Source organism: Syngnathoides biaculeatus, chromosome 10 (genome assembly GCF_019802595.1).
Source record: "Syngnathoides biaculeatus isolate LvHL_M chromosome 10, ASM1980259v1, whole genome shotgun sequence".
Classification (NCBI taxonomy): Eukaryota; Metazoa; Chordata; class Actinopteri; order Syngnathiformes; family Syngnathidae; genus Syngnathoides; species Syngnathoides biaculeatus.
The window spans coordinates 8,675,608-8,698,542 of NC_084649.1; the positions used below are offsets into that span (position 1 = coordinate 8,675,608).

The 22,935-nt window shown below is 41.8% G+C and overlaps 1 protein-coding gene and 1 long non-coding RNA gene across 4 annotated transcripts in view; both read right to left on the minus strand.

The window, feature by feature from the left end:
• celf4 (CUGBP, Elav-like family member 4) overlaps positions 1–12,489 on the minus strand; it is a 106,079-nt gene extending 93,590 nt beyond the window's left edge. The window contains exons 1-2 of the mRNA XM_061832033.1: positions 12,239–12,489; positions 11,741–12,066 (exon numbers count right to left, since the gene is read on the minus strand). Coding sequence (XP_061688017.1) covers positions 11,741–12,066; positions 12,239–12,327 — 415 coding nt within the window. The 5' untranslated portion in view covers positions 12,328–12,489. The remainder of the gene's footprint in view (positions 1–11,740; positions 12,067–12,238) is intronic.
• A 1,028-nt stretch (positions 12,490–13,517) lies between these two features.
• Positions 13,518–20,808, minus strand: LOC133508083 (uncharacterized). Of its 3 annotated transcripts, none has more exons than XR_009796971.1 (5): positions 20,749–20,808; positions 20,431–20,489; positions 15,032–15,176; positions 13,793–13,858; positions 13,518–13,656 (listed from the first exon to the last, which is right to left on the minus strand). It is a non-coding gene; the product is annotated as an uncharacterized LOC133508083 (long non-coding RNA). The 3 variants fall into 3 exon arrangements; XR_009796973.1 differs by having other exon boundaries at positions 14,944–15,176; XR_009796972.1 differs by lacking the exon at positions 20,431–20,489.
• Positions 20,809–22,935: the final 2,127 nt, after the last annotated feature.

Here is a 22,935-nt window from a genome sequence, read left to right on the forward strand (position 1 = left end):
CCTAGTTACTGTACCTTATGAACATTACACAGCATATTAATTGCTTCAAATCCTAGACCAGTGTCATCATTGCAGGGTCGTACAAGAGTGAAGTCTTTGTAGAATTATAGATACCTGATTACATATAATTTTAGCTTTTTCATGTCAGAATAATTCAATCTTTGGGGAAGAAATATTTCATAAACTCCACATGTTGGTCCGCCAGAAAGGGGTAATCAGCATCAATTGTACAATGGTCATGACAAACATGACAGCCAACACGTAAGCCTCAAAATATCTGCATGGACCTTTTTACTTATTTTGATTATAAAAGGGTTAAAATGTCCTGTGAATAACTGCTTTTGCCATTTCCTCCAGAAAACATGGAATTTTATAATATCAAGTAGATTAGGGTTAGTTTAGGTTATCCCTGACGTGTGCTCGACTCACCAGGATCACGGGTGTGATGGAGCCATTCCCAACTATCTTCAGGAATGGGGCGGGGTACACACTGAACTGGTTGTCAGTCAAACGCAGGGCACATGTAACGAAACAATCACACCTACGGGCACTTTAGAGTCTTCAATTAACCTACCTACATGTTTCCGAGTTATGAAAGGAAACAGGAGTACTCAGATAAAACCCACGCACCGAAAATGGAAACTCCAAAAATGGAAACTCCAAAAATATTATTTGAATTATTTGAAATTGAATCCCGAACCTCAGAATTCTGAGGCAGATGTGCCAATCACTTAGCAACCATGCCACTCCCCGAGGGAAGGCCAATTGATCAAATAATGAAAATGGATGCAAACACACAAATACACACACCCACACAAATAATTCTCTATCGCTACGAACTCCATGAAATCATTCCATAGCAAGCAAAGTGCTGCAAGTGTATGAGCAGGAATCCCATCTCCTGTTCCATGATTAAAGAACCAAACTAATAGACTATCTCGTTGGGAACCTGTGTGGAGAAAAGGCAGAGATCTCAGAAGCCATTAAATTGCAAATCTCCAATAATTTGCTGATGGATTTCCATCCAGAACCTTGCCCAGCTAATTTGTGCATTGCAGAAGCACTCTGAATGGTCGAGCACCAACCCAGCTGAGCCCACCCGTCAGCCAGCCAAGTTAGCCCACCAGAGGAAGAATGCAGATTTACAAGTCCTTGTTTATTTTCTATACAAATGGAAGAACGAAATGTTGGATTCCTTTCAGCTGGGACCCAATAAGAGTAAGTCAGAATTGAAATCACCCAAGACCAACTCGTGAGAGGCCGTAATTAACTGGAGATGGTACGGCCTATGAATCGTGACAATTATTTAGTATGAACAACAGCTTTAAAATTTAAAAATTGAGATGGAGGACTTAAATTTGTCAAAACCATTCATCCATTAATTTTCTGAGCTGCTTATCCTCACGAGGATGGCGGGATTTCTGGGGCCAATCCCAGCTGTCATCGGGGAGGAGGCAGGGAATACCCTGAACTGTTTGCCAGCCAATCGTAGGGCACATGTGGAGAGACAACAGTCGCACTCACAATCACACCTAGGGGCAATTTAGAGTCTCCAATTAATGGATGTTTTGGGGATGTGGAAGGAAACCGGAGTGACCAGAGAAAACCTACGCAGGCATGGGAAGAACATGCAAACTCCACACAGGTGGGGCTCGGATCTGAACCCCGGTCCTCAGGACTGTGAGGTCAATGCACTAATGAGTTGCACGACTGTGCCACCTTGTCAAAACTAAATTTAAAAAATACTTTAAATACAGAATAATCAACATAATTCTTTATATCCTAGTCACAGGTCATCCATCCAGTCTCTAAATGCTATTTCATGTATTGATTGATGCATGCTTATGTTAAATCCAAAGACAAAACTTCCTGACCTAAAAGAAAACAAAAAGAAAAAAAGAGCAAAGAGTGTCCCATAATGAGTTGTGTAAGATCCTCCTATTATGGAGCGGACACTTTGCTCCTGGGGTGTCTGAGAGCAGTGGGGGTCTAATTCAGCTCTTTTCCAAGGAAGGTCATTCTCCTTTCTTGGCCCATGATGGCCAGTGTGTTTAGCACTTAAATCTGGCAAAACTCAACCTATAAATTACAGCAGAGGGCAGAGAGGTCACAGCCTGGCATGGAAGTGGGCCACACGCTATCAATCAGTTGGGGCCAGCGAGGGCCACATCTGTCTTTGAGACTCCCTCAATCTTCTAACTCCTTTCCTTGCCCCCCCTTGTTCCGCCTTGTGCTCACTGTGCGCCAGTCACTGCACAATCTCTCTGGTTTGGGCTGCACCTCTTATCACAATATCCTGGCTTTCTTTTAGACTGCCAGTGCGACTATTCAGTCTTTGTGTGCGCCCCCCCCTCCTCTCCCCAACTCTCTTCTGTGGATCCCCTTCACCTCTTTCACACATTCTCTTACATCACCCTGTTTCAACAGCTCGCTCCGTTTTGAGCTCTGTGTCATTTTACGCGCTCTTGCACCAATCTCTCCTTGCAACGATATGTTTTGATCTATCTGCTCTCCAACCGGCATCATAGGATAAGGCCTTGATGTATCTTCCTTGAAAGGGATGCCAGTACGGTGGGAATTATAACATCTGATCTGCAAAATAAATAAATACACAGATAAATATTTTCAAGGAGAACGCTATAGTTGCAATGCAGAAGCAAGCAGAACTTTTAAAATAAGCATTCAAAGCTGATCTCATTCCTTATGGCACTATAGCTATGCGCTCGACATCACACATTCCTTGTGAACAAATTTACAGTCATTATGAACGGAAAGAATTAGAAAGCTGTTTGGAGTTGCTAACGTCAGATGTTCTTCTTGCATCTGCTAAAGAAAAGTCAGATTTTAAATGAGGGATGCTGACTCCAGGAGTCACAATCTGCAATGTGCTCTCAATTGCAGTGGGTAGGACAGCCCGTAAAAAATAACTTTATTTTTCGGCAGAAGCCAGCACATTTCCAGCACCACGCGCCTAGGTGAGGCATAGAACGCAAATTCCACAAAAACGCCACACAAATTGAGCGAAGTAATCAACAATCATTTACTGCAAATGTTTTACAAAGAAAAATATGCAATTTTCCATCCATTCTCATTGTTACCTGTCCTGGTTAAACTCACAGGGAGGTGAAACCTATCCCAGCTGAATTTAGGCGAAAGGCAAACTACACTGTGAAACGGTCACCAGTTCCAACTTCACTTTCTATACGTCTACAATTTTCTGAATCAAACTGGTTTTAAATAATTGAGCGTAATCTTAGGAAGGCCCTAACGCTCGTCCTCACCTGCCTTTTACAAGTCAATGTGGTGTATTTTTAATTGAGGAAATGAAATAAGCATGAAGGGAGATGGTAGGAAACTCAAATTTAGTGACTTTTGTGATGCATAGCCAGCGAGCAGCAACACACAGCCTGTGGGCCAGGACGACCCTTTCCAGGGGTCTAATGCAGCCTGTGGCACTAGAGAAAAAGCTGCTATTTTCCCAGTAAAGTAACTGTTGATGCTAATTGTATCTGCTAGAAGTCACACCCATTACCAAAAGAATGACAATTCACTACTTAAATGACTCCCTGATATTGGCTAATACCTGATATTGATGCACATGTGAAGGCTAAAAGATGCCACGTTTCAGGATCAAAAGTAAGCTTACTCATAAAAGGTAAAGACACCTTTGCATTGCGAAGAATTTCGCTATGCTAAAATTAATACCCTACAGAATTTTTTAAAGAAACTGAATATTGCAAAACGTCAGTCAGCAGAAGAAGTTCAAAAGCAGTTGACTTGGTGTTTTTATTGTTTTTTTTGGGCATTGCCACACCTTGTACATAAACTGTATTTTATGTAAACATCTACAAAATAGGCAGACAACGGCACCCTGTTACCGTAAAGCTCCCACTTCGTTTGTATGGTGCGACAAGTCAATTGAGGTTGTCAAGATTTCCAGATGGATGCAGAAATGTATGTAAATTCAGTTTTTTGGTTTTTTATGAGTGGTACACATATACTATAGGTTCACATTGATCGGTTAGTTGCACATGGGTAAATGTTAAAGACGAGTCATAATGTTCTTGAAATTGTCGCTATCTGTTTTAGTTAGGAAATTTCTCATTCTTCATTTAAGATGCAACAGCATTGGCAACAAGATCAATGAAATCAATATTTTTAGAACATACTTCTATTTATTTGCAGACAAGCCAAGGATGTATATATTTGTACCTTATTAAGACACACATATACTGGTCCAAACTGCGGTGAACGTGGCCCATGAACTAAAATGAGTTTGATCCCAATGCCAGAGAGGATTAGAGACGCATACTGTATATTCATAGAGGGTTAATATGAGTCTTGCCCCCCACACATTGACCATGCACGTAAGGCTTTGACATGCATTCTGTCCAGGACAAAGAGTACAAGCCTCATGTAATCCCTGATTTAGTGTATTCAGCAGACAGACCTGGATCTGCCACTTTTGAGATACAGCCATTTTGTTGAGAATAAACATCAACCGGGATTTCTGGAAATGACAAATCTTTTCACTTGATTACTTTTGGATGAAAGCTGGAGAAGAAAATCTGAGTTGGTTCCCAAAACAATTGACCATAAAAACAGTATATAAGAAAAAATAAGGACATATATCTGAAGAAAGCGTTAGATTAACTCCCAAACAAACACATGACATGTGGGGCAGAAAGTACAACTAGAATTATTATGCGCTGGACGTGAATTAATGGGCCACTGACACTGTTAGCGGTGACAAAATTAAGGACTATTTTTCATATTATTGCTGTGTCATGCTGCTTTTTCCTCATGCAAAGCTTCTGCAGTGGAGGGCTGCAGCAAGCGCTAAATTCATGCGCATAGTGAGGGCTCCATCTGCACTTGCACGTTAAATATTAATATTACTATTAAGCATGGACACTTACAATTGAGCATTCCTATTTAAATGGGAAGCCTGCACAGTTCTATTCTCTGTGGTATAATCACACATATGTTCGGAGCGTATTCATATAAAAAGGATCTAGGAGGACATACATGATAAATGTTCCGGGAAAATCTATAACGCAATAAACACAGCTACACGCACACACACACACACACACACACACACACACACACACACACACACACACACACACACACACAAAAATGCCCCCTCCTGCACACACAAATAGGTGGCACATTCTACAGTACAATATTTGCTGTTATAAAACCTGAGGAATGTATTTTAATAATAATAAAAAAGATAGTGGTTCAAATCCAAAGGGCAAACCAGCAGTATTCAAGGCTGCACACAAGAAAATTCTCCATTGAGAGAGATAAAAATGGCAGGAACGGAACTTCTAAAGTGGAAAACTACTCACAACTGCTTTGTTTTGGAGAATCTTCTGTTTTGTAATCCATCCAACCATCCATTTTCTTTGCTGCTTATCCTCACGAGGGTTGCGGCGTGTGCTGGAGCCTATTTCAGCTGTCAACGGGCAGGAGGCGGTGTACACCCTGAACTGGTTGCCAGCCAATCGCTGGGCATGTGGAGAGAAACAGCTGCACTCACAATCACACCTAGGGGCAATTTAGAGTGTCCGATTAATGTTGCATGTTTTCAGGATGTGGGAGGAAACCAGAGTGCCTGGAGAAAACCCACGCAGGCACGGGGAAAACATGCAAACTCTACACAGGCAAGTCCGGGATTGAACCCGGGACCTCAGCTGTGAGCCCAACTTATTACCACCCTGTTGTGCAATATCATTATTTAAAGTACTTTAACATTTACAGCAGATTTTTGAAATGTTCTAATCTTTTCTTCTCAACACAAAATCACGTTATTTGCAATTGAGACTTAAGAAAATACAATCAGGCAGAACAAAGGTGCAGCTTTATAATGACTTGTAAGACTTTCACACATTTCAAAAGTATTGCACTGCACACCGCATTTCGACAATCGGCCACAACTACTGCAGACGATTAAGAATCATAAAGGAAGAAACAAAACATAATACCCAAGGTGTCAAGTTGGTAGATGCAGCAAAGATAACACGTGATGCAAGACCCTTGGGGGTGGGTGGGGTGGGTGGGGACATATTCACACATCTAAGGAGCATTCATTCAAAATGCTCTGACAAAAAGTTTTTATTCCATCTATAAAATATTCAACCGAAGCAACAAACAAAACAACAGGAAAGCAAGACTTGGAAGCATATGGAAACCTAAAGGCCAAATATTGATGAAACACTGGTTTCATTTTAAAACTGCTGTGGGCTATTGGTTAAGGTTTCAGTGAGCACAAAAAAAAAGTTGGCTATGTAAATAAATAAAAAAATAAACAGTTAAAAAAAAAGCCTCTATCTATCAGCATCTGCTCTTCCTCCACGGGTCAGAACTGCCATCCACCGAGAGACAAGCCTTTGCCAAGAAAAGACATTTAGTACACACTAATGCACAAGTATACACTTGGACACAGTGTGATCTCTGAACTGTTAACATTAAATGTTTTCTGCGGGTGAATTAAGTGGCTTCCGAGGATAATGCAATTCTGAAATTGAGCTCTCAAACAGCCACACTTGAAAAACCATCAACATGTGGCCACTCAGTCTTTATTCTGCCTCACCAGTGTGAAGGTAGCAGGAGGCTAAAGCATCTTGAAATAGGAAAGAACATAAGCGACATTTCCATCGACCTGTACGGTTCATTTTCACATCGGAACATTGGAATGCAATTTAATTTCTACAGGAGGAACTGTGAGAACAGTTGCTATCGAGGTCATGCACCAATGTCTTAAAATCACGTGATTTTTGTTTACGTCGCCATATTGACGGTCAAACAAAGAATTTTTGCAAGTTAATGCCGTTGAGACGAAACGGAAATATGTCTTGTAGGACCACACCCAGAGTTCTGTCATATAACGTTAAACATTGAGAAGGTGATAATAAACAAAGGTACGTGGAAAAATTAGAGGCAATTGGCATAGAGGACTAATTTCACTGATAAGAAATTAGACTGTTATTTCGCTTCTGCTTGTCTTGGACAACTGGATATACACGTGTATCTGCTGAGTCAGTGGTCATGATTTACACAGAAAAGTTGGAAATCGTATAAATGTCTGGATGCATACAAATATTTCGTTGCTAGATCTCTTCTCAAACAAGAATAAATCACACACAGTGATGGACCCACTCAAATTTTTACAATACAAATACCAATATTTAAATAAATGACCCCTGGTTTTACACAAACTCGCATTCATTAACTATGATTGGAAAAAAAAAATTAGCACAGGGAGTCGTCTCCTCCGTACACGGAAACGTATGGCTGCTACACGGTTACCTCCGTAAACCTCTCTGTGACAGATGGTTTATTATTTTTTTAAAATACACATTGTTTTCAAATGAGTCAACTTGTGTGTGTGTGTGTGTGTGTGTGCGGTGCTTCTATTGAAAATTGACTCTTGATCAATTTGGGCTGGGTCTAACTCAAAATAGGCACTAATGTACCCCAGTGAATACCATGGTTGGTACACCAATAGAAGGATGATTGTCCAAAAGTGCTCTTGTGTGTTACATCTATTCTGGTACCTTAAGCACCTTTTCATAATGGAAAATAATTTTAATGTATCAAATGATATACAAATGAATCCACTTAGAGTGAAAAAAATCAATTATTTCTAAAACAGTTTCCTGAGGTGATCCACATCTTTTTATACAATCCCTATCCAAACAAGTATTATATTACCCTTGGCAAAGACAACTGAAAACTTGCGAACTCTTTGAATGGGTGGCACATACCCCCAGCCAAAACCCATCATATGTTGGCAAAGAGCGTAATTAGGTGAATACAAGAAGTTGTTTGGGATGAAGCTGCCCCTCCAGGGCCACATTGAGATAATTATTGCACATCACTTTTTAATCAAACAGGTCAAATGGAAGTTAGATTTATCAACCTTGGAAGACATTTGTACTCTATTGTGTGCTCAATATAGCTTTGCATTCAACATAGGGCACCGACTTGTCGTTTCTGAGGTCAGCCATCCCTTTGCATTGTCTTCCTCTCCATGTATACAGTAAAGTGAAAGAAAGTAAGTGGTTTTAATGAGAGGAGCACTGCGGTAGGGAAGGACACGTCTCACTGACAGCTTCATGCCCCCCCCCCCCGCTCCTACTCTTAGCATGCTAATCCTTGCAAGAGCACCATCCTTTGTCCCCCTCTTCTGCCGCTCGACCATCTCAAAGTTCACTGCGACAATAATGGACAGCTGAGGACTGAGGTCAACTCATTCTTACAAATCATCTTACGGTGCTGCCCTTTTGCTGTTGGAAACTTCTAAGATGTTCCACGGTATGCCTGGTGAGAGCAGGGTTAGAGCTGCTGGTTAAGTGTACTTTTTGAAGTGGCGACGTCCTCTGTGACACATGTTGCAGTCCTCCCCACAAAAACAGCCCAAATCGATAGTGATGCATCTTGAGAAAAACAATGTGTAGTCTTGAGTGTATTTTGTAAGAGAAGTTGAATGTAGGATTGTGGGAGGAGTCCAAACCCACACACACACACACACACGAATCCCAAAGCAAATGCAAAAGGAGACAGAAAAAAAAGGTCCTACAGAGAGGATGATGCAACCAGAGTGAAATTTTCGGCCGGAGCGCATGCGGCATTAACGTAGACCTGCAGGACAAACACACACTTACACACACACACACACACACACACACACACCACACACACACACACACACACACACACACACACCACACACCACACACACACACACACACACTCATGCGCTCACGGTTTTTGCATTTTGTTCGAAGGCAAATTTTGGTTTATCCTTCTTTCTGCAGATGGTACTTCTCTAACGGTAGCCTGTAACATCTAATTGCCTGCAATAAAACATAGCATGATTTGTTCATGTTTTTGGCATCATGACTTCCTCATCTTACCAAGCATAATACACCCCAAAAACATATTCAGTTAAATAATGTTAGGATATCAAAATGCAGGTGATCAGCGAGACCTAGAATTTCATTTATGACCAGCCCTGGTAGTTGCAGCTTTCTGTAACATAAGCCACATGACGTATTCATAAGGGAATTGTCATTAGTTACAATATTCCCCCATAACACATTAGTTTACAAAATATGATCATCGTTTTTAAGTAGAACTGTTGGAGTAAAGGGATGTTTGGGGATTTTTTTCCAAGCTAAAAAATTTATTGAAGACTGGATTGAGATTGACTGTCAGGCTTTGAAACTTGAACAGAGATGAGCCCACGAAACAGTACTTCTTCTTTTTTTTTTTTGCACTTACTACTATGATTGAAGAACAAACATCACATGAGATCCACTCAGTCAAGGATAGAAAAACAAACTTGTTGACAATGGTGTTTGTGAGAAAAAACAAAGCTGTGGACTTGACACGACGTTAAGTCACCTTCATTTCTACATTTATAATTGGCTTACTTTGTCGTAGCTAATCGACCACACGTTTTAAGATAAAATCCTATTGAATGATGGTTACATTTACATCCCCATTTTTTTCCCCTGAAGAGCAGCACAAGCTTGAAGGCTTCCGCTGTGTGCTAACTCTGTCTCTGAGCCCTTTGTACTTGGTAGCTGCAGCAACAGTAGCAGCAGCTAGTGACCATTATAAATGGCCTCTATTAGCATGGCTCGGTCGCAGAGGAGAGAGAAATAAAATCATTGAGAGAATGTAGGCCTGCACCGGTGTCCCAGCGCCCACTCCCAGACTCTGCAGACCTCTGTTCCCCGCACCCTTCCTCCCCGTTCCCCCTACCCCGCCTCCCAGCCCTCTGTTCCAAGGGGACAGAATCCTAAAGACTAGATTACCAATGATACATGGAGTCATTACGGGGAGGGTTATGGCAACAGTATCACAGGCACAGCTGACAATGGCTATAATAGGGGTCTCTTTCTTCAGAGGTAGCATTACCATAAGGGAGGCTGCTTCTTTGGGCTTGTTGATACTGTAGAACAGGATAAGCAACATTTATTACCTGCAGTAGTCGAAAAAAAAAAAGCTCTGGATCAGTGAGCTGAAACCGAGCTTATTTCTTTGAAAAAGTGACTCATTGTTAAGTGAAATGGGGCCAACAATGTGAGGCACTAAATTGTCTGCTATGACAACAACTAAATAGAGTGTCTTTTCTCTTTTTAATCAAAGAGGTGAGAAAAGTGGAAAGAAAAAAATCCAGTTTCTGCTTCGGACTGTAATGTACGCTCAGGACAAGGTAGGAAACGATAATATAAGTAAGTGCGGACAGATGGATGATAACCCTAACCCTAATAAGCGTATATAAGAGACAGTAGGAAGAGTACCTAAATGTAAAAAAAAAAAAAAAAAAAAATTCAAATTAGTGGTTTTGTGAAAGTAAATATGTCAGGGATGTATGTGACCATACTAATGAAGTTTTGAGGACTAAAATAGGGACAACTTGTTTTTTTTTTTAAAAAAAAAAGGGTTCTGCAGCCCTTGTCTACCCCAGTCACTGATTTGTGACATTTTATTGCTCATTTAGAAGACTTCTTCTATAGAAAGGTGTTTGAGGTCTGTGCAGGAATTGTGTGAGTGAGTCAGGCAATAGTTCGCACCTCCAGCTAGTTAAAATATGAGCGCAGCGGGGACGCGCTAATGAAAGCGGGAAGCAGGGCCGTAAGTCGCAGAGAGGAGGCACTTCTTAGAATCAGCTGGTGAGCCATGCCTATAGCTCCGCGGCCACCGGTGATTAACTGTCCAACGGGGGTCTACTACAGCTATGCTATTAATAAAAACTATGCCCCGATGCATACTGTCGTCCTCCGTTTCTTTTGTTGTCTCATGCCAAGTCCCTCTGAAATAAATTGTATATATTTAAAATATCCAAAGATATCCATGACGAAACACAATCTTTGCAGCACAGTTTTAAAACAGCTTACATTATGATGTTTTTCTCCTCATGTACTTTGCTGCCTTAGGAGACGTCCAGCAGGTGCAGTAGATCAATTACTGACCTCTCATTAAATGGTGATTTGCCTTCCCTTGAGGGAAGAAAATAAAGTAACAGTGGGAAGAAGAACCATCTTTTCTGGTGCACCTAAACAAAGGCTGGTCATTAATATTACACCTTAAAGGCCATGTCCAACCAGTAGGAGACATTTGACGTCATTTCATGAGCCATTAAGTTAAACATCTTAAATAATGGCCACTGTTCAGAAAGTAAACCGAGGCATCGTCATGAAATAGGCTTTAAAGGATTTTTTTAAAAAGTGTAAAAAAAAAAAAAAGCACATAATTAGTTTTGGACCTACATACTACTTTTGTCTGCACACAGCAGCGAACGGACAACGCGCACGCAAACTATGCACAGCGCTGCGGGCATTCAAACAGCCTCCAGCTATTGCGACATGAAAACGTGAGTTTAATGGCCTGGATTTAGTGAAGTCAATGAAGGCACGTTTACAACCGCTGGACTGGATGGGTGCGCACAACCCAAAAGCAGCCGACACATATCCCCGCTTTCGTGACTCCCGTTTTCGTGACACTTTTCATACCCGGGATTATTAACGTATAAAGTCCAGCACAAGTCATTCGGTTGTTGTTGTTGTTTTTTTTTTTCGTTTTTTTGTTTTTGAGGTGAGTGTGTGTGTGTGTTTGTGCACATTTCATCTTGTCAGAGTGGCGCTACTCCTGACGCCCTCAAACGTCGTGACAGGTGAGAAACAAACAGGTCTCCGGGAACATCTATAAACAAACCCACCTTTGTGCATGCCCGTGAAGCGGTCCTTGAGCACCGTCAGCTCGTAGATCTTGCCAAACTCCTCGAAGAGGGGCCGCAGGTCCTTCTCGTCCAGGTTGCGGGGGATCTGACCGATGAAGAGTTTGATGGCATCGTGGTCTTTCATGGGGATGGTGGCCGGGCAGCCCGCCGGGCTGTGGCTGTGGCTTAATCCGTTCACGAGCCCGTTGGTGCTGGCGGAGACCACCCCGATCCCGACACCGTGCACGCCGCTGTCCACCTGCCCGTTGGTTAAAGTTGCCATCTTCGTTGGGACCGGCCGGCGAGTTGAGGGTGGCTTGCGACGGCTGCAGATGGCGATGATGATAAGTGGTGACGAATCAAAAGGCAAGGTGCAAGTCTTGGTCAAAATGTGGGTCCGAAAGCAAGGCACGCCACAGCTGATGAGGCTCCCGTCCTTTCAAAGCCAATATTTACATTGATGCTAAAACACATGGAGCGTACGGCCAAGTCGCATACCGCAAACGCGAGATGGCGTTTTGGTCCCGATGGAGCCTTTTGATTCCTTCTGTTGAAGTCCTACTCAGAAAGTCGTTCATTGATATCATAAAAAGAGAAGAAACACACACGCGCGCGCACACACACACATTCGCACACACACACGCGCACGCGCGCACACACGGAAGCGAGTTGCGAGAGAGCTAGAGCGGGGAAGGGAGGTAGAAAGAGAGAGAGGGAGAGAGAGAGCCCGCGCGTGTTCACTGCCTATTTACACCCACGTTCCCTCGTCCCAGCTTCTTGGCACCCTTTTATTTTTTTCTTTGCATTTGAGTCGCTATGGGTGTCTTCTCGGTTTAAACGAGCAGGACTGACTCAACCTCTGCGTGGTGGTGGGGATGTTTCAGTAAGGAAAATGTGCTGTCAACTTGGCTTATGACGAACACGGCTCTCCTGCTCCCCCCTATTTTCTTATTGGAAGACCGAATGGTACGTTCCGCAGAGCGGAGAGTGTCTATAAATAGAGAAAGACAGAGGAAAACGGTCCTTTGTGCTCCTGCTCAGGAAGTGCAAAACTACGCGATTAGGAGATTGTGGCGTGCTCACTAGTTTGTGTCACTAATGTCACGTTCAAGTCCATAGACCACGTGGGCGGTTCTCATTCTCAAGCGCTTTGTTTGTTTTTAAAATCTTATTTCCGAGCCTTTTACAGTCTTTGGCCCCACGTACCATAACTGCGTCGGGATGCCGGACAGCTCCGCGGTGCTGAAACGAACAGCCTCCATGAAAGAGCCCACAGAAGGCTTTTATTTTTATGTTCTCTCTTACTTCTGTCCGTGTTCGTCATGGTTAATAACAGATGAACGAAGTCACGTCGATGTGTAAGTTTAATATGTTATTCTTGAAGCCTTGTGCACGGGATGCGCGAGCTCCAAGAAAGGGAAAGTCTGTGAGCACCGCCGAGTGGCGTTCAGAGGGGACACATAAGGGTGGGTCGGAATATTATGTGAGGCATAGGGATTTGCTTTCAAATAAGGCATTTGTTTTTCATGTTTTAAGGTGATCGCCGCGGTGTGAAAATGACAAGTGTCCACATCAAATTGACCAATAATGAGTGGTTGATTTTTGAAAAGCTTCATTTGGATTTGTCATAATGCACGGATGATAAACAATGTAGACCAGTGTTTTCCAATATTTATGGACCAAAGGCATGTGTTTTAAAATGGGGAACTCTGACTCCACACCGACAAACAACAAAAAACAACAAAATACATTATTTCTTGCAAATTAATCATTTTTTCGAGCAGTTAGGTAAAATGTGATGATTTCCCACTGAACACCTGAAGATCGCTCAAGCCACACTGGTTGGGAATCACTGCTGTAGACACATTGGTCAAATTCACAGTGCTGACAAGGAAGTACACCTTGCATGCAGGAACCTGTGTCAAATGAAAAAGAATATGCATTTTCACATAAAACAGACATGAGTATTCAAAGAATTTATCAACAACATGAGCATACTGGCTATAACAGGACAATATGAGACCTTCCATTTTCTTAGCTGCTTATACTCACAAGGATTGCTGTAGTGCTGGAGCCTATCCCAAGTGTCAACGGGCAGGAGGCAGGGTACAGCCTGAACTGCTTGCCAGCCAATCGCAGGGTACATGGGGACAGACAACAGTCGCACACACAATTACACTTAGGGGGAATTTAGTGTCCATTTAATGTTGCATATTTTTGGGATGTGGGAGGAAGCGGGAGTACCTGAAGAAAACCCACACAGGCAGACGGGGAACATGCAAACTCCACATGGGTGAGGAGGGATTTGAACCACGGTCCTCAGAAATGTGAGGTCAACGATCTAACCAGTTACTCCACGGCTGCCTTATTTTCTATATATGTACATATTCTTTCTATCTTGAGGCCTCAGTTTCCCTCTCTGCTGACACATTAGCCAACCATTGTATAACAAAAGCGATACACTGGGTGCCTCCCTCACCTAGATCTCGGTGCTCTTCCGCCAGTAAATGGCCCGGTAATGTCATCTCGTTTTCACGGCATGACCGAGCCCCAGTGGGCGGGAGGGAACTTTGCTTTCTTTGGCATGACAGTGTGCTCTGCTCTCCAAGCTTTCCCTCAGGGCCTCTACTTATTCACCATAGCACTACAGACTGGTCTGCACCCATGGCTGCTTAGCATTGGCAATATTTTACATGCAATGTTACGTAATGGGACAACACTGCATTCAGTGAACCCACTAAGCTGATTATTATGTAGGTTGTGTTTCAACACATCTGAAAGTCTACTGAAGTGATTAGCCGTACAATGAGAAAAAAATACATAACATTATTATTATTATATTATATATATTATATTAGAAATACATAACTACATATAGATTTTTTAAAATTTGTGTGTCGCTAACATTTTGAATCGAGGTGGAAGTCATATAAAAAGGTTTAAGTAAGGTAATACAGACACTCAGCAGTGGTTATGAAATGTAAATGGTTGTCTGTCTCTTGGTGCGACTAGTTGACTGCTGTCTGTCTCAATAAATCTCAGCTGCAGTCGCCAAAACGTATGTATTTCAACGCTGCATTATGTGTCATATCCTGCGTCAACTCCAAAGATGTACTGAAATCAGTACACAAATGCACTTGACAGTAAAACAAATATATAGACTAGGTTTCGCTCAAAGTATGCTGGGATAGGCTTCATCTCACCTGTGACTCTGAACAGGACAACTGGTATAAGAACAGGATGAATGGATACGTTTGAAAGAAAAAAAAACAAGCTGAGAGTTTGACTCACAGCCTTTATCATAATTTGTATACTACGGAGCACGCCGTGGATGAGGGGGCGAGAGTGGGGGTCAGGTAAAGTCTTGGTCCATCTCTTGAACCGGGCCTTGCTTCGCCCAAGAAGTTCATGTTCCACACGTATTCTGTCCGTGGTGCTGAAAGACAAAAAAAAAAAACATGTTGCTCTGTCCGTGGTTCTGGAACAAGTATACTGTTCATCTATCCCTGGTGCTGGAACAAAACTCACTGGGATTCCTTTGGACGCGGTTTTCAATTTGCCCTTTCAATGCCGACGTTATACCGAGCTGACTACATGTGGTTAGTTCTAAAACTTTCAAGGCGAATATGTAATACAGGTAAACGGAAGTGTGGGCAAAATCATTATAAACTCAGGGGCCACTTTATTAAATGCACCAACACAATCCCAAGAAATGAGAGCAGTAACAATGTATTTACATATTTAAAGTACTGTGCACATTATTTTCTATGAATTTAGTGACAAAGGGAAGAACGACACTTCTTAGCATGATAAATAATATACAACCACTACATTTGTTACATTACTCTCTACCTAACGATGTCACTTACAACAAATCATTGTATTCTAAAAAGCTATGCATTAAAGTGGGAGTATCATGTCTGTTACCTTTAATAATTAAGAACACCAACATATAGAAAGCCATACTCATTGCTTGAAGAATGAATATGTAGTTGTTTAATTTCCTGCGCTTGAATATTAGTTGGTCATGTGGACTTCTATGGACTTATCTTGTAATAAATCCACCTGAGATGAAGTGTATTTGCTCCAGAAGTGGGGACCTTAAGTCACATGACGGACTCGAGTTGCCACTTTTAGGTCTTGTGACTTCATTGCCTAATACTTAAGAAAGGCGCAATTTGATTTTGACTTGGCATTATGGAGACTCAACATGACTTTGACTTGAGCTACAAGACTTGACACTCATGTTATTTGAAAATCAGAATTTTCAACATAGAGTGCCTTTAAAAATATATATATATATTTTCACCATCATCCTGGCAACCCAACCACCAGTTTGTTCTGACCTGAGCACTGAGGCTATCTCGTTGCGCGAGTATTACAGTACATTAAATTCAAGGATTATCTTTTGATGAAAATGGGGAAAATAGAATAGTAACATGCAAGGTTTGCATCTCTAAAATGAGAGAAAATATCTACGTCTACCTTCAAACACTATGTCACTGTATGAAATCACAGATGCAGTTAAGCTAGTCAAGTTAACTTCACCGTTAAGCTGCACCAGGTTGAACAATTAACTATGTTTCAAGTTGGTTATGCATAAACATAGAGAAGAGAATAAAACGAGCCACAATACAGAGAACGGCATCTGAAAACTACAGTATAATACTAACTGAAAATGTGAATGTCCGAGGATAGACTCCATCTTTTGTGACAATGTCAAGTATAAACAAATGGGGATGAACTGGACTTCATAACTTGGTGACCTAAAGAAGTGATCACAATAAAAGGCTCTTCACCGATTCACACACACACACACACACACACACACACACACAACACACACACACACACACACACACACCACACACACACACACACACAGTCTGTAGTCTTCCATACAGTGTGTTTGCTCCCATATACAGTATATTTCAGTATTTATCATCACAGTAACAGCAATATATAGATAAATAATCATGCCAACTGCAGAAAACAACAACTTCTTTTGTTATTTACAAGGACATATACATTAATTTCATACTCTGTTGTTCATTTAATATTTCATGGTGTCAAAAGCACTTTTTTGGTTATAATCAGTTGGCTTTTATTATAACAGTAATACAGTATTTGTTGTGACTGAGGAAGATTGTATTACATGACTAATTACTTCATGAAACTAAGTAATACTTGCTAATTATTAAGTGGCAACTCAACATTTGACCTGTTAGATTAATTTTTTTCTTTTGATGAAAAATTAGTGTTTGACTTTAGACTAGCTTCTGTCTTGCGCATATTGTTTTTGATTTATTTGCATCTTGGATTTCCTCCTGATGACTGGGGGTGGAGGGCATCTCAACCTTGCAAAGACATTCAATGACAAAATAATTACTAAAACATCCTTGAAGCAAATATTTGGACTGAAGAAGAAGACGAGCCATGTTTAAGACTTTCCATATCAAGACGCAAGGCATGCAACCTCTATTCCTCCTTCAAGAATGTTTACATTACATACGTGCTTTGTTTTTAATAAAACAAGCAACAGCTGATGTCAAACCAATATTGAGGGGATGTTCTGGATCTCATTCAAGAAAAGATTGTGGGTGTGCAATGGCTGACGAAGCTCATCATGCGAAGCAATGAGCTGTGTCTGTCTCTGGCCCCTGCGGTTATCGCCGGGCTACATTGGAAAGAGATTAGTGCTGTGACATTTGACATGGGTGGGCGTCTCTGCTTGTGCCGAGCAGCGGCCGTACAGCTCAGCTGTGCTGACAACTCATCTCCTTCAGTGATTCTGTGGCACCCCAAAAAACAGGCCTTTTGACAAAATACAAGCATTTATTCAATGTGCCCCACTTTTTAGGTTATGTAAACAAATACGGTATGCATTCGCCTAGAAGCCACACATGAACAAAAGGGAAGGAAATAGGCTAATTACATTAATTAGGCTGCAGTTCCTTTGTGTGTCCTAAGTCATGAGCCATGTGGCCTCTCACACAAGTTTGACAAAAAAAAAAAAAAAAAAAAAGCGTCTGGATGCTGCCTAAATCACGCAGCTCAAAAAGCCCATTTCCACTACAACAGATCAATTCCACAGCAAGATCACAAGGTGAGATGACTTCTGACTTCTGGCTTTGTTGTTGCACACTGATGATACTCAGAGGGCTTGACATGGTTGTCAGGGTGATGTGACACCTCCATTCTGGATGGGTAGCCATTTTGAGGCCAGCGTGTCTGACTCCAAGGAGCCATTAATTGCGCCGGGGAGGGAATAGCAGTTCACGAGGGAATGTGACGACACCTGGTTCTCTGCTCTGTATACCCCTGGGCAAATTAAATGTCGAGAGTACGAATGAAGTGTGGCGTTTAAGCCATGTTGTGTGGTCTATATTTTTAGAATACTTTTTTTCTTAAACTAACTAAAAAGACCCTTCGGCAATGATGATAATAAAAAAGATGATTTTGAATACAATCATTTATTTTGTAAGCAAATTTGCATTGCCACCATTACCTCTCAAAATGATGACCCTCGCACTGTTCCGGAACCTTTCCAAGATATTATGAGATTAGGCGTTCTCAAAGTAGTAAGACGGCCAGAAGCTTACACTTCACATCACACAGCGCAGGGCAGAGTCAACATCATTTCCGTTGGGTTAGCACATGTAGACCGCGACTTGTTTATATGGCAACAATACTCAGACACCTTGTAGAAAGCCTGCAGTCAGTGATTGTGAGGCAAGATACAGTATGTTCAAGGTTCCATTCCATCACCATTTTTTCGATGTAATTGTGATGATTCTTGATGTCGCTTATGGGGTTATGTTTTTTTTTTCCGCCTGCTTTTTGAAACAGTTGAATACCTCAAGCATTCATGGCAGTGCTGCATCCATCCATTCTTGCGTCCCATGTGAGAGTTTGTTTGCGGGGTTATTTCTTTACATTTCACGCACATTCACTTCATTTGCACTACATCAATATGCTTGTACCATCTCAAGGGTCACAGGTGTGCTCAGGTTCAGCAAAGGTGTGCCGTGAAGCAACCACGTCATGAACAGCATCTGGTTCCTTTGATTTTTTAACAAATCTCTTCCTAGTCTTACTACCCTTTTCAGCTCCTCCGCCCCACATTCTTTGGGGTCTGCAACAACCAGCCACAGTGCCCAGTGGGATGGCCGCCCACCGTTAGTATTATTGTGAAGTATAGGAGATGTGGATGAAAATAAAACAAGAGGGGGGTATTTTGAATATGTCTCCTCTTGATTTCAACTGAGCCTGCCGAGACAATCATCGCTGGTGACAATGAATGAAAGCGTTAATCATATGTATTGTTTATTATGTAATTTCATGTGCAAATACTGTATGCACATGTTAAGTCAAAAACGTAGTTTGTGCAGTGAATTAAGACATGGGTTAGTTACATCCATCTATCCATCCTTATGCTCGCAAGGGTCGCAGGAGCAGGCAGGAGGCGGGGTACACCCTGAACTGGTGTCCAGCCAATCGCAGGGGTTTAATTATAGTCACGATAAAAATGGTTGGCTTATGTCAGACAAACAAATCAAATTCGTTGTTGGGGAGACACCTTGACAGGAAAAAGGCAAAAGTCACTCCTTCTTAGTGACTTGTAGGTAACAAGCTGATTGGATGCATGATGATCAATTGGTGAGGAGTTGCTAATTGCTTCTGGAGACTAATGCTAACCTCATATAAGTTTGTTGTTTATGTGTTCAGTTTTTTTATGGCAGTTTACTGCGTGACTATTAAATTCGCAGGAACTTTGAATTTCTATTTTGGACTTACTGTGAATATGTCTATGTTCATTAGAGATACCCTATACATATATCCACTCTGTCTATCTGCCCGTATACATTTACACTACAGCACTTTCATTCTGAAAAGTTCACGCTTTAGTTTCTATGTTTTGATGTGTCAGTTGAGCCTTTCAAAATTTCACAATGAAACTGATCAATTTGAAATTGGTCTTCTGATTCCAAACAAGATATGCAATATAATAATCAATAAATGTGAATTATCTTCCCAAATGTATTTGTAAATATGTGCACCCTAAAAAAATTGTTAACATTTGAATTATTGTTATTTGTTAAAGCAACAGATATTCTGGTCCCCCCACTTGAGATCAAATCGCGATGAATGGTGCCCACAACCTAAAAGTTGCTTTATATGCAGTGTTTATTGTATTTAGCTCAGCAGCAGCTATGATCTGTTTATCCGTGTCGCCATTCAGTTGAGTTAAGTGGGCATGACCGGGTACCAACCACGAAAAAGACACGTTCTTGAATATTAATTAACAAAACTATGCAAATATCTGTCCATCCATTTTCTGTACTGTATATCCTCACTAGGGTTGGGGGCATGCCGGTGCCTATTGCAGCAATCTTCAGGCAAGAAGCGGGGTACACTTTGAACTGGTAGTCAGCCAATCACAGAACTACGTAGTAATTTTAGTGATTTTAAATCCACTCTTTTTGCAAGTGATACGCTTATGTTTATGGACTTTTGCATTAAATCAACAGACCGCATAGCTGTTAAACTTGTGAAACATGTCACAGACTTGTTTGTTATGCATAAAACAGTACAAAAAATGATTGTGATGGAAAGGGACCTTTAAGCATTTACTTCTACTATTTTTATGCTCATTTGTTATTCAAGTAACACAAGTATACTGTATTTACCGTTGCATTTGTCACAGTATAATCGTATCAATATTGACTGCACCCAGAAGCAGACGGAGCTGGAGGAAGTAGTGGAGAATGGTTTATTACAATCCAATTCAGGATAAGTATCTCTAAGGCGTGATGGTGAACCGTCGGGACAAAGAATGTGCAGGAAGCGGGGGCGGGGGGGGGGGGGTGAACAGGGCGGTTGGGTGGAGTAGGTGGGAGAGCTTGGCGGTGTGGGTAGTGAGGCGGGGGGCACAGAAGGAGTAACAGAGACAAAGAAGAACACAAGGTGGTACAGTAAGTGTGATTACAGGAAGGCGAGTAACTTACAAGCGTACAAGTGTGCAAGCGTGCAAGTGTGGGAGAGTTGGCCTGTGCGCCACAAAGGAGTGATACTACTCTGGCAGTGGAATTCTGACTCTGGCAGGCTTATAAGCAGGCAATGATAAGTGCTGACTGAAGACAGGTGAGCAGCCAAGGTGATGTTGATTGTTGGGGAGAGAGAGGGAGAGAGAGAGAGAGAGAGCGTGAGGCAAGGTGCAAAGCAGCACCAAGTCTTTCAGTATAAGATGCTGGTACAGGAAGTGCTTTTTTTTTACTCTGTAACTGTTGCTGACTTAACATCATCCAAGTATAGTCATTTGAATATTATGTTTTGTTCTATGTTTATGTTCACTTACCACTATTTGGGAGCAGCCTTGATCAACCCCATTGTCCAATGTCACCCCAACAATCCTGCCTCCGACCTCGGCTTGAATACACAATGCCCACTTGGCGGCCACCACCATGGTCACATATTGCGTCATCAATTTTTTTTTCTGTGCAAACAATCCAACATACACCGCACAACTTGCCAATATAATCAAACAAAAAAAAAAAATCCATCCATCCATTATCTTAGCAGCTTAGCCTCACAAGGGTCACGGGGAGTGCTGGAGCCTATCCCAGCCAGGTTGCCAGCCAATCACAGGGCACATTGAGACAAATAGCTGCACTCACAATGACACCCAGGGGGAATTTAGAGTGTCCAATTAACGTTGCATGTTTTTGGGATGTGAGAGGAAACCGGAGCGCCTACGCAGGCACGGGGAGAACATGTAAACTTTACACAGGTGGGTCCGGGATCGAACCTGGGACCTCAGAACTGTGAGGCCAACGCTTTGTGCTGATCCACTGTGCCACCCAACAAATACAGTAAATTGTAAAATGAAAAAAAATTTAGCCACCATCATTTAAGTTCGATCCAAATTCTGGCCCTGACAATTTTCTTTTACTATTTCAGTTTCTTAAAAGTGATATTTTAAAATGAGTGCACCAGATGGATTCTAAAGAGCAGAAATAATGTACAATGTAATAATTAATATTCAGTTTTGCTTAGTCCTTAATTTTTATAATTTAGATGGAGATATTCTGCTGTTTCTTTTATTTTGGTGACTGACCTATGGTTTCTATGCAATGAGAGGACCTGATAATTCAGATGACATATTGTCAAATGTGTTGGTTCTACACTGTTTTACATGCCACATAATACATGAACATCGTATCTGCACAGTATACATAAGTCACTCCAAATTAAAACCAGGGTCAAATTTGATGTTTGCAGTTTAAGTACAGGACAGTATACGATAAATTCCATTTGTTTGAGCCGACAATGGCAAAGAGATGCAGAGAGACAATAATATGACAGTTTGGTGCTAAAGGATTACAAGAAGAAAAAACAGGTGGAGTAATAAATAGTTATCCCTGCCCAGTGCTCTGTCTTTTCACTGTGGAAGTGAAGTTTGAATGTTCTTAGCAGTATGTCTTTCACCGTGTTCAGAGGATGTCAGAGTGTAAGCAGCGTGAACAGAACAGTGAGCACGGATGAGCACATTTTCGTTGATTGTTCCGACTCACAAATGCGCATGAAAATGCACCGTATGCATGGTTGGTCTTCAAGTTCCATTAGCATGAGAATGCCTTCTGATGAGATCGAGAGAGCGTTGAATACAAGATGAGTGAGAGGAAGAGGGAGGGCACACTGTGTGCCAGTCTGCCCGTCTTCCTCCCTGCCAGGTAGTGACAGACAATGTAAATACCACAACGCCAATCTTCCCTGTCTGCTGCCTAATTTGTTTCCAGCGCACTTCTCTGAACTTTAACTCCGTGCCCACAAATGCTCCTACTATTCTTTACTCAGCATGTGGACTCAGCAGGACAAATTAAACAGTGTGTTTGAAAGAGACATATACAGAGTGAAGAAATCCATCAGGTAACAAGTCTGAACAAGGCTGGAGCGCCGGTCCCCCAGCTTCTGGCAGGCTCGAACACAAAGGGCCTTCCTGGCGACAGCTTAGCTCAGGTAGAAAAAGGTCATTAATAATGAATACCAAATCAGCATCTGAAAAAGGTTACCGTTTTCAAACGCTGCACTCTCTTCCTTGTACCTCTCTCGTAACATTTATTGTAGCCTTTTCACTTTCCCTTCACTGTCGCCTCTTTTGTCAGTAAAAATTTCAGCCATGGCTCCGTTCTGCT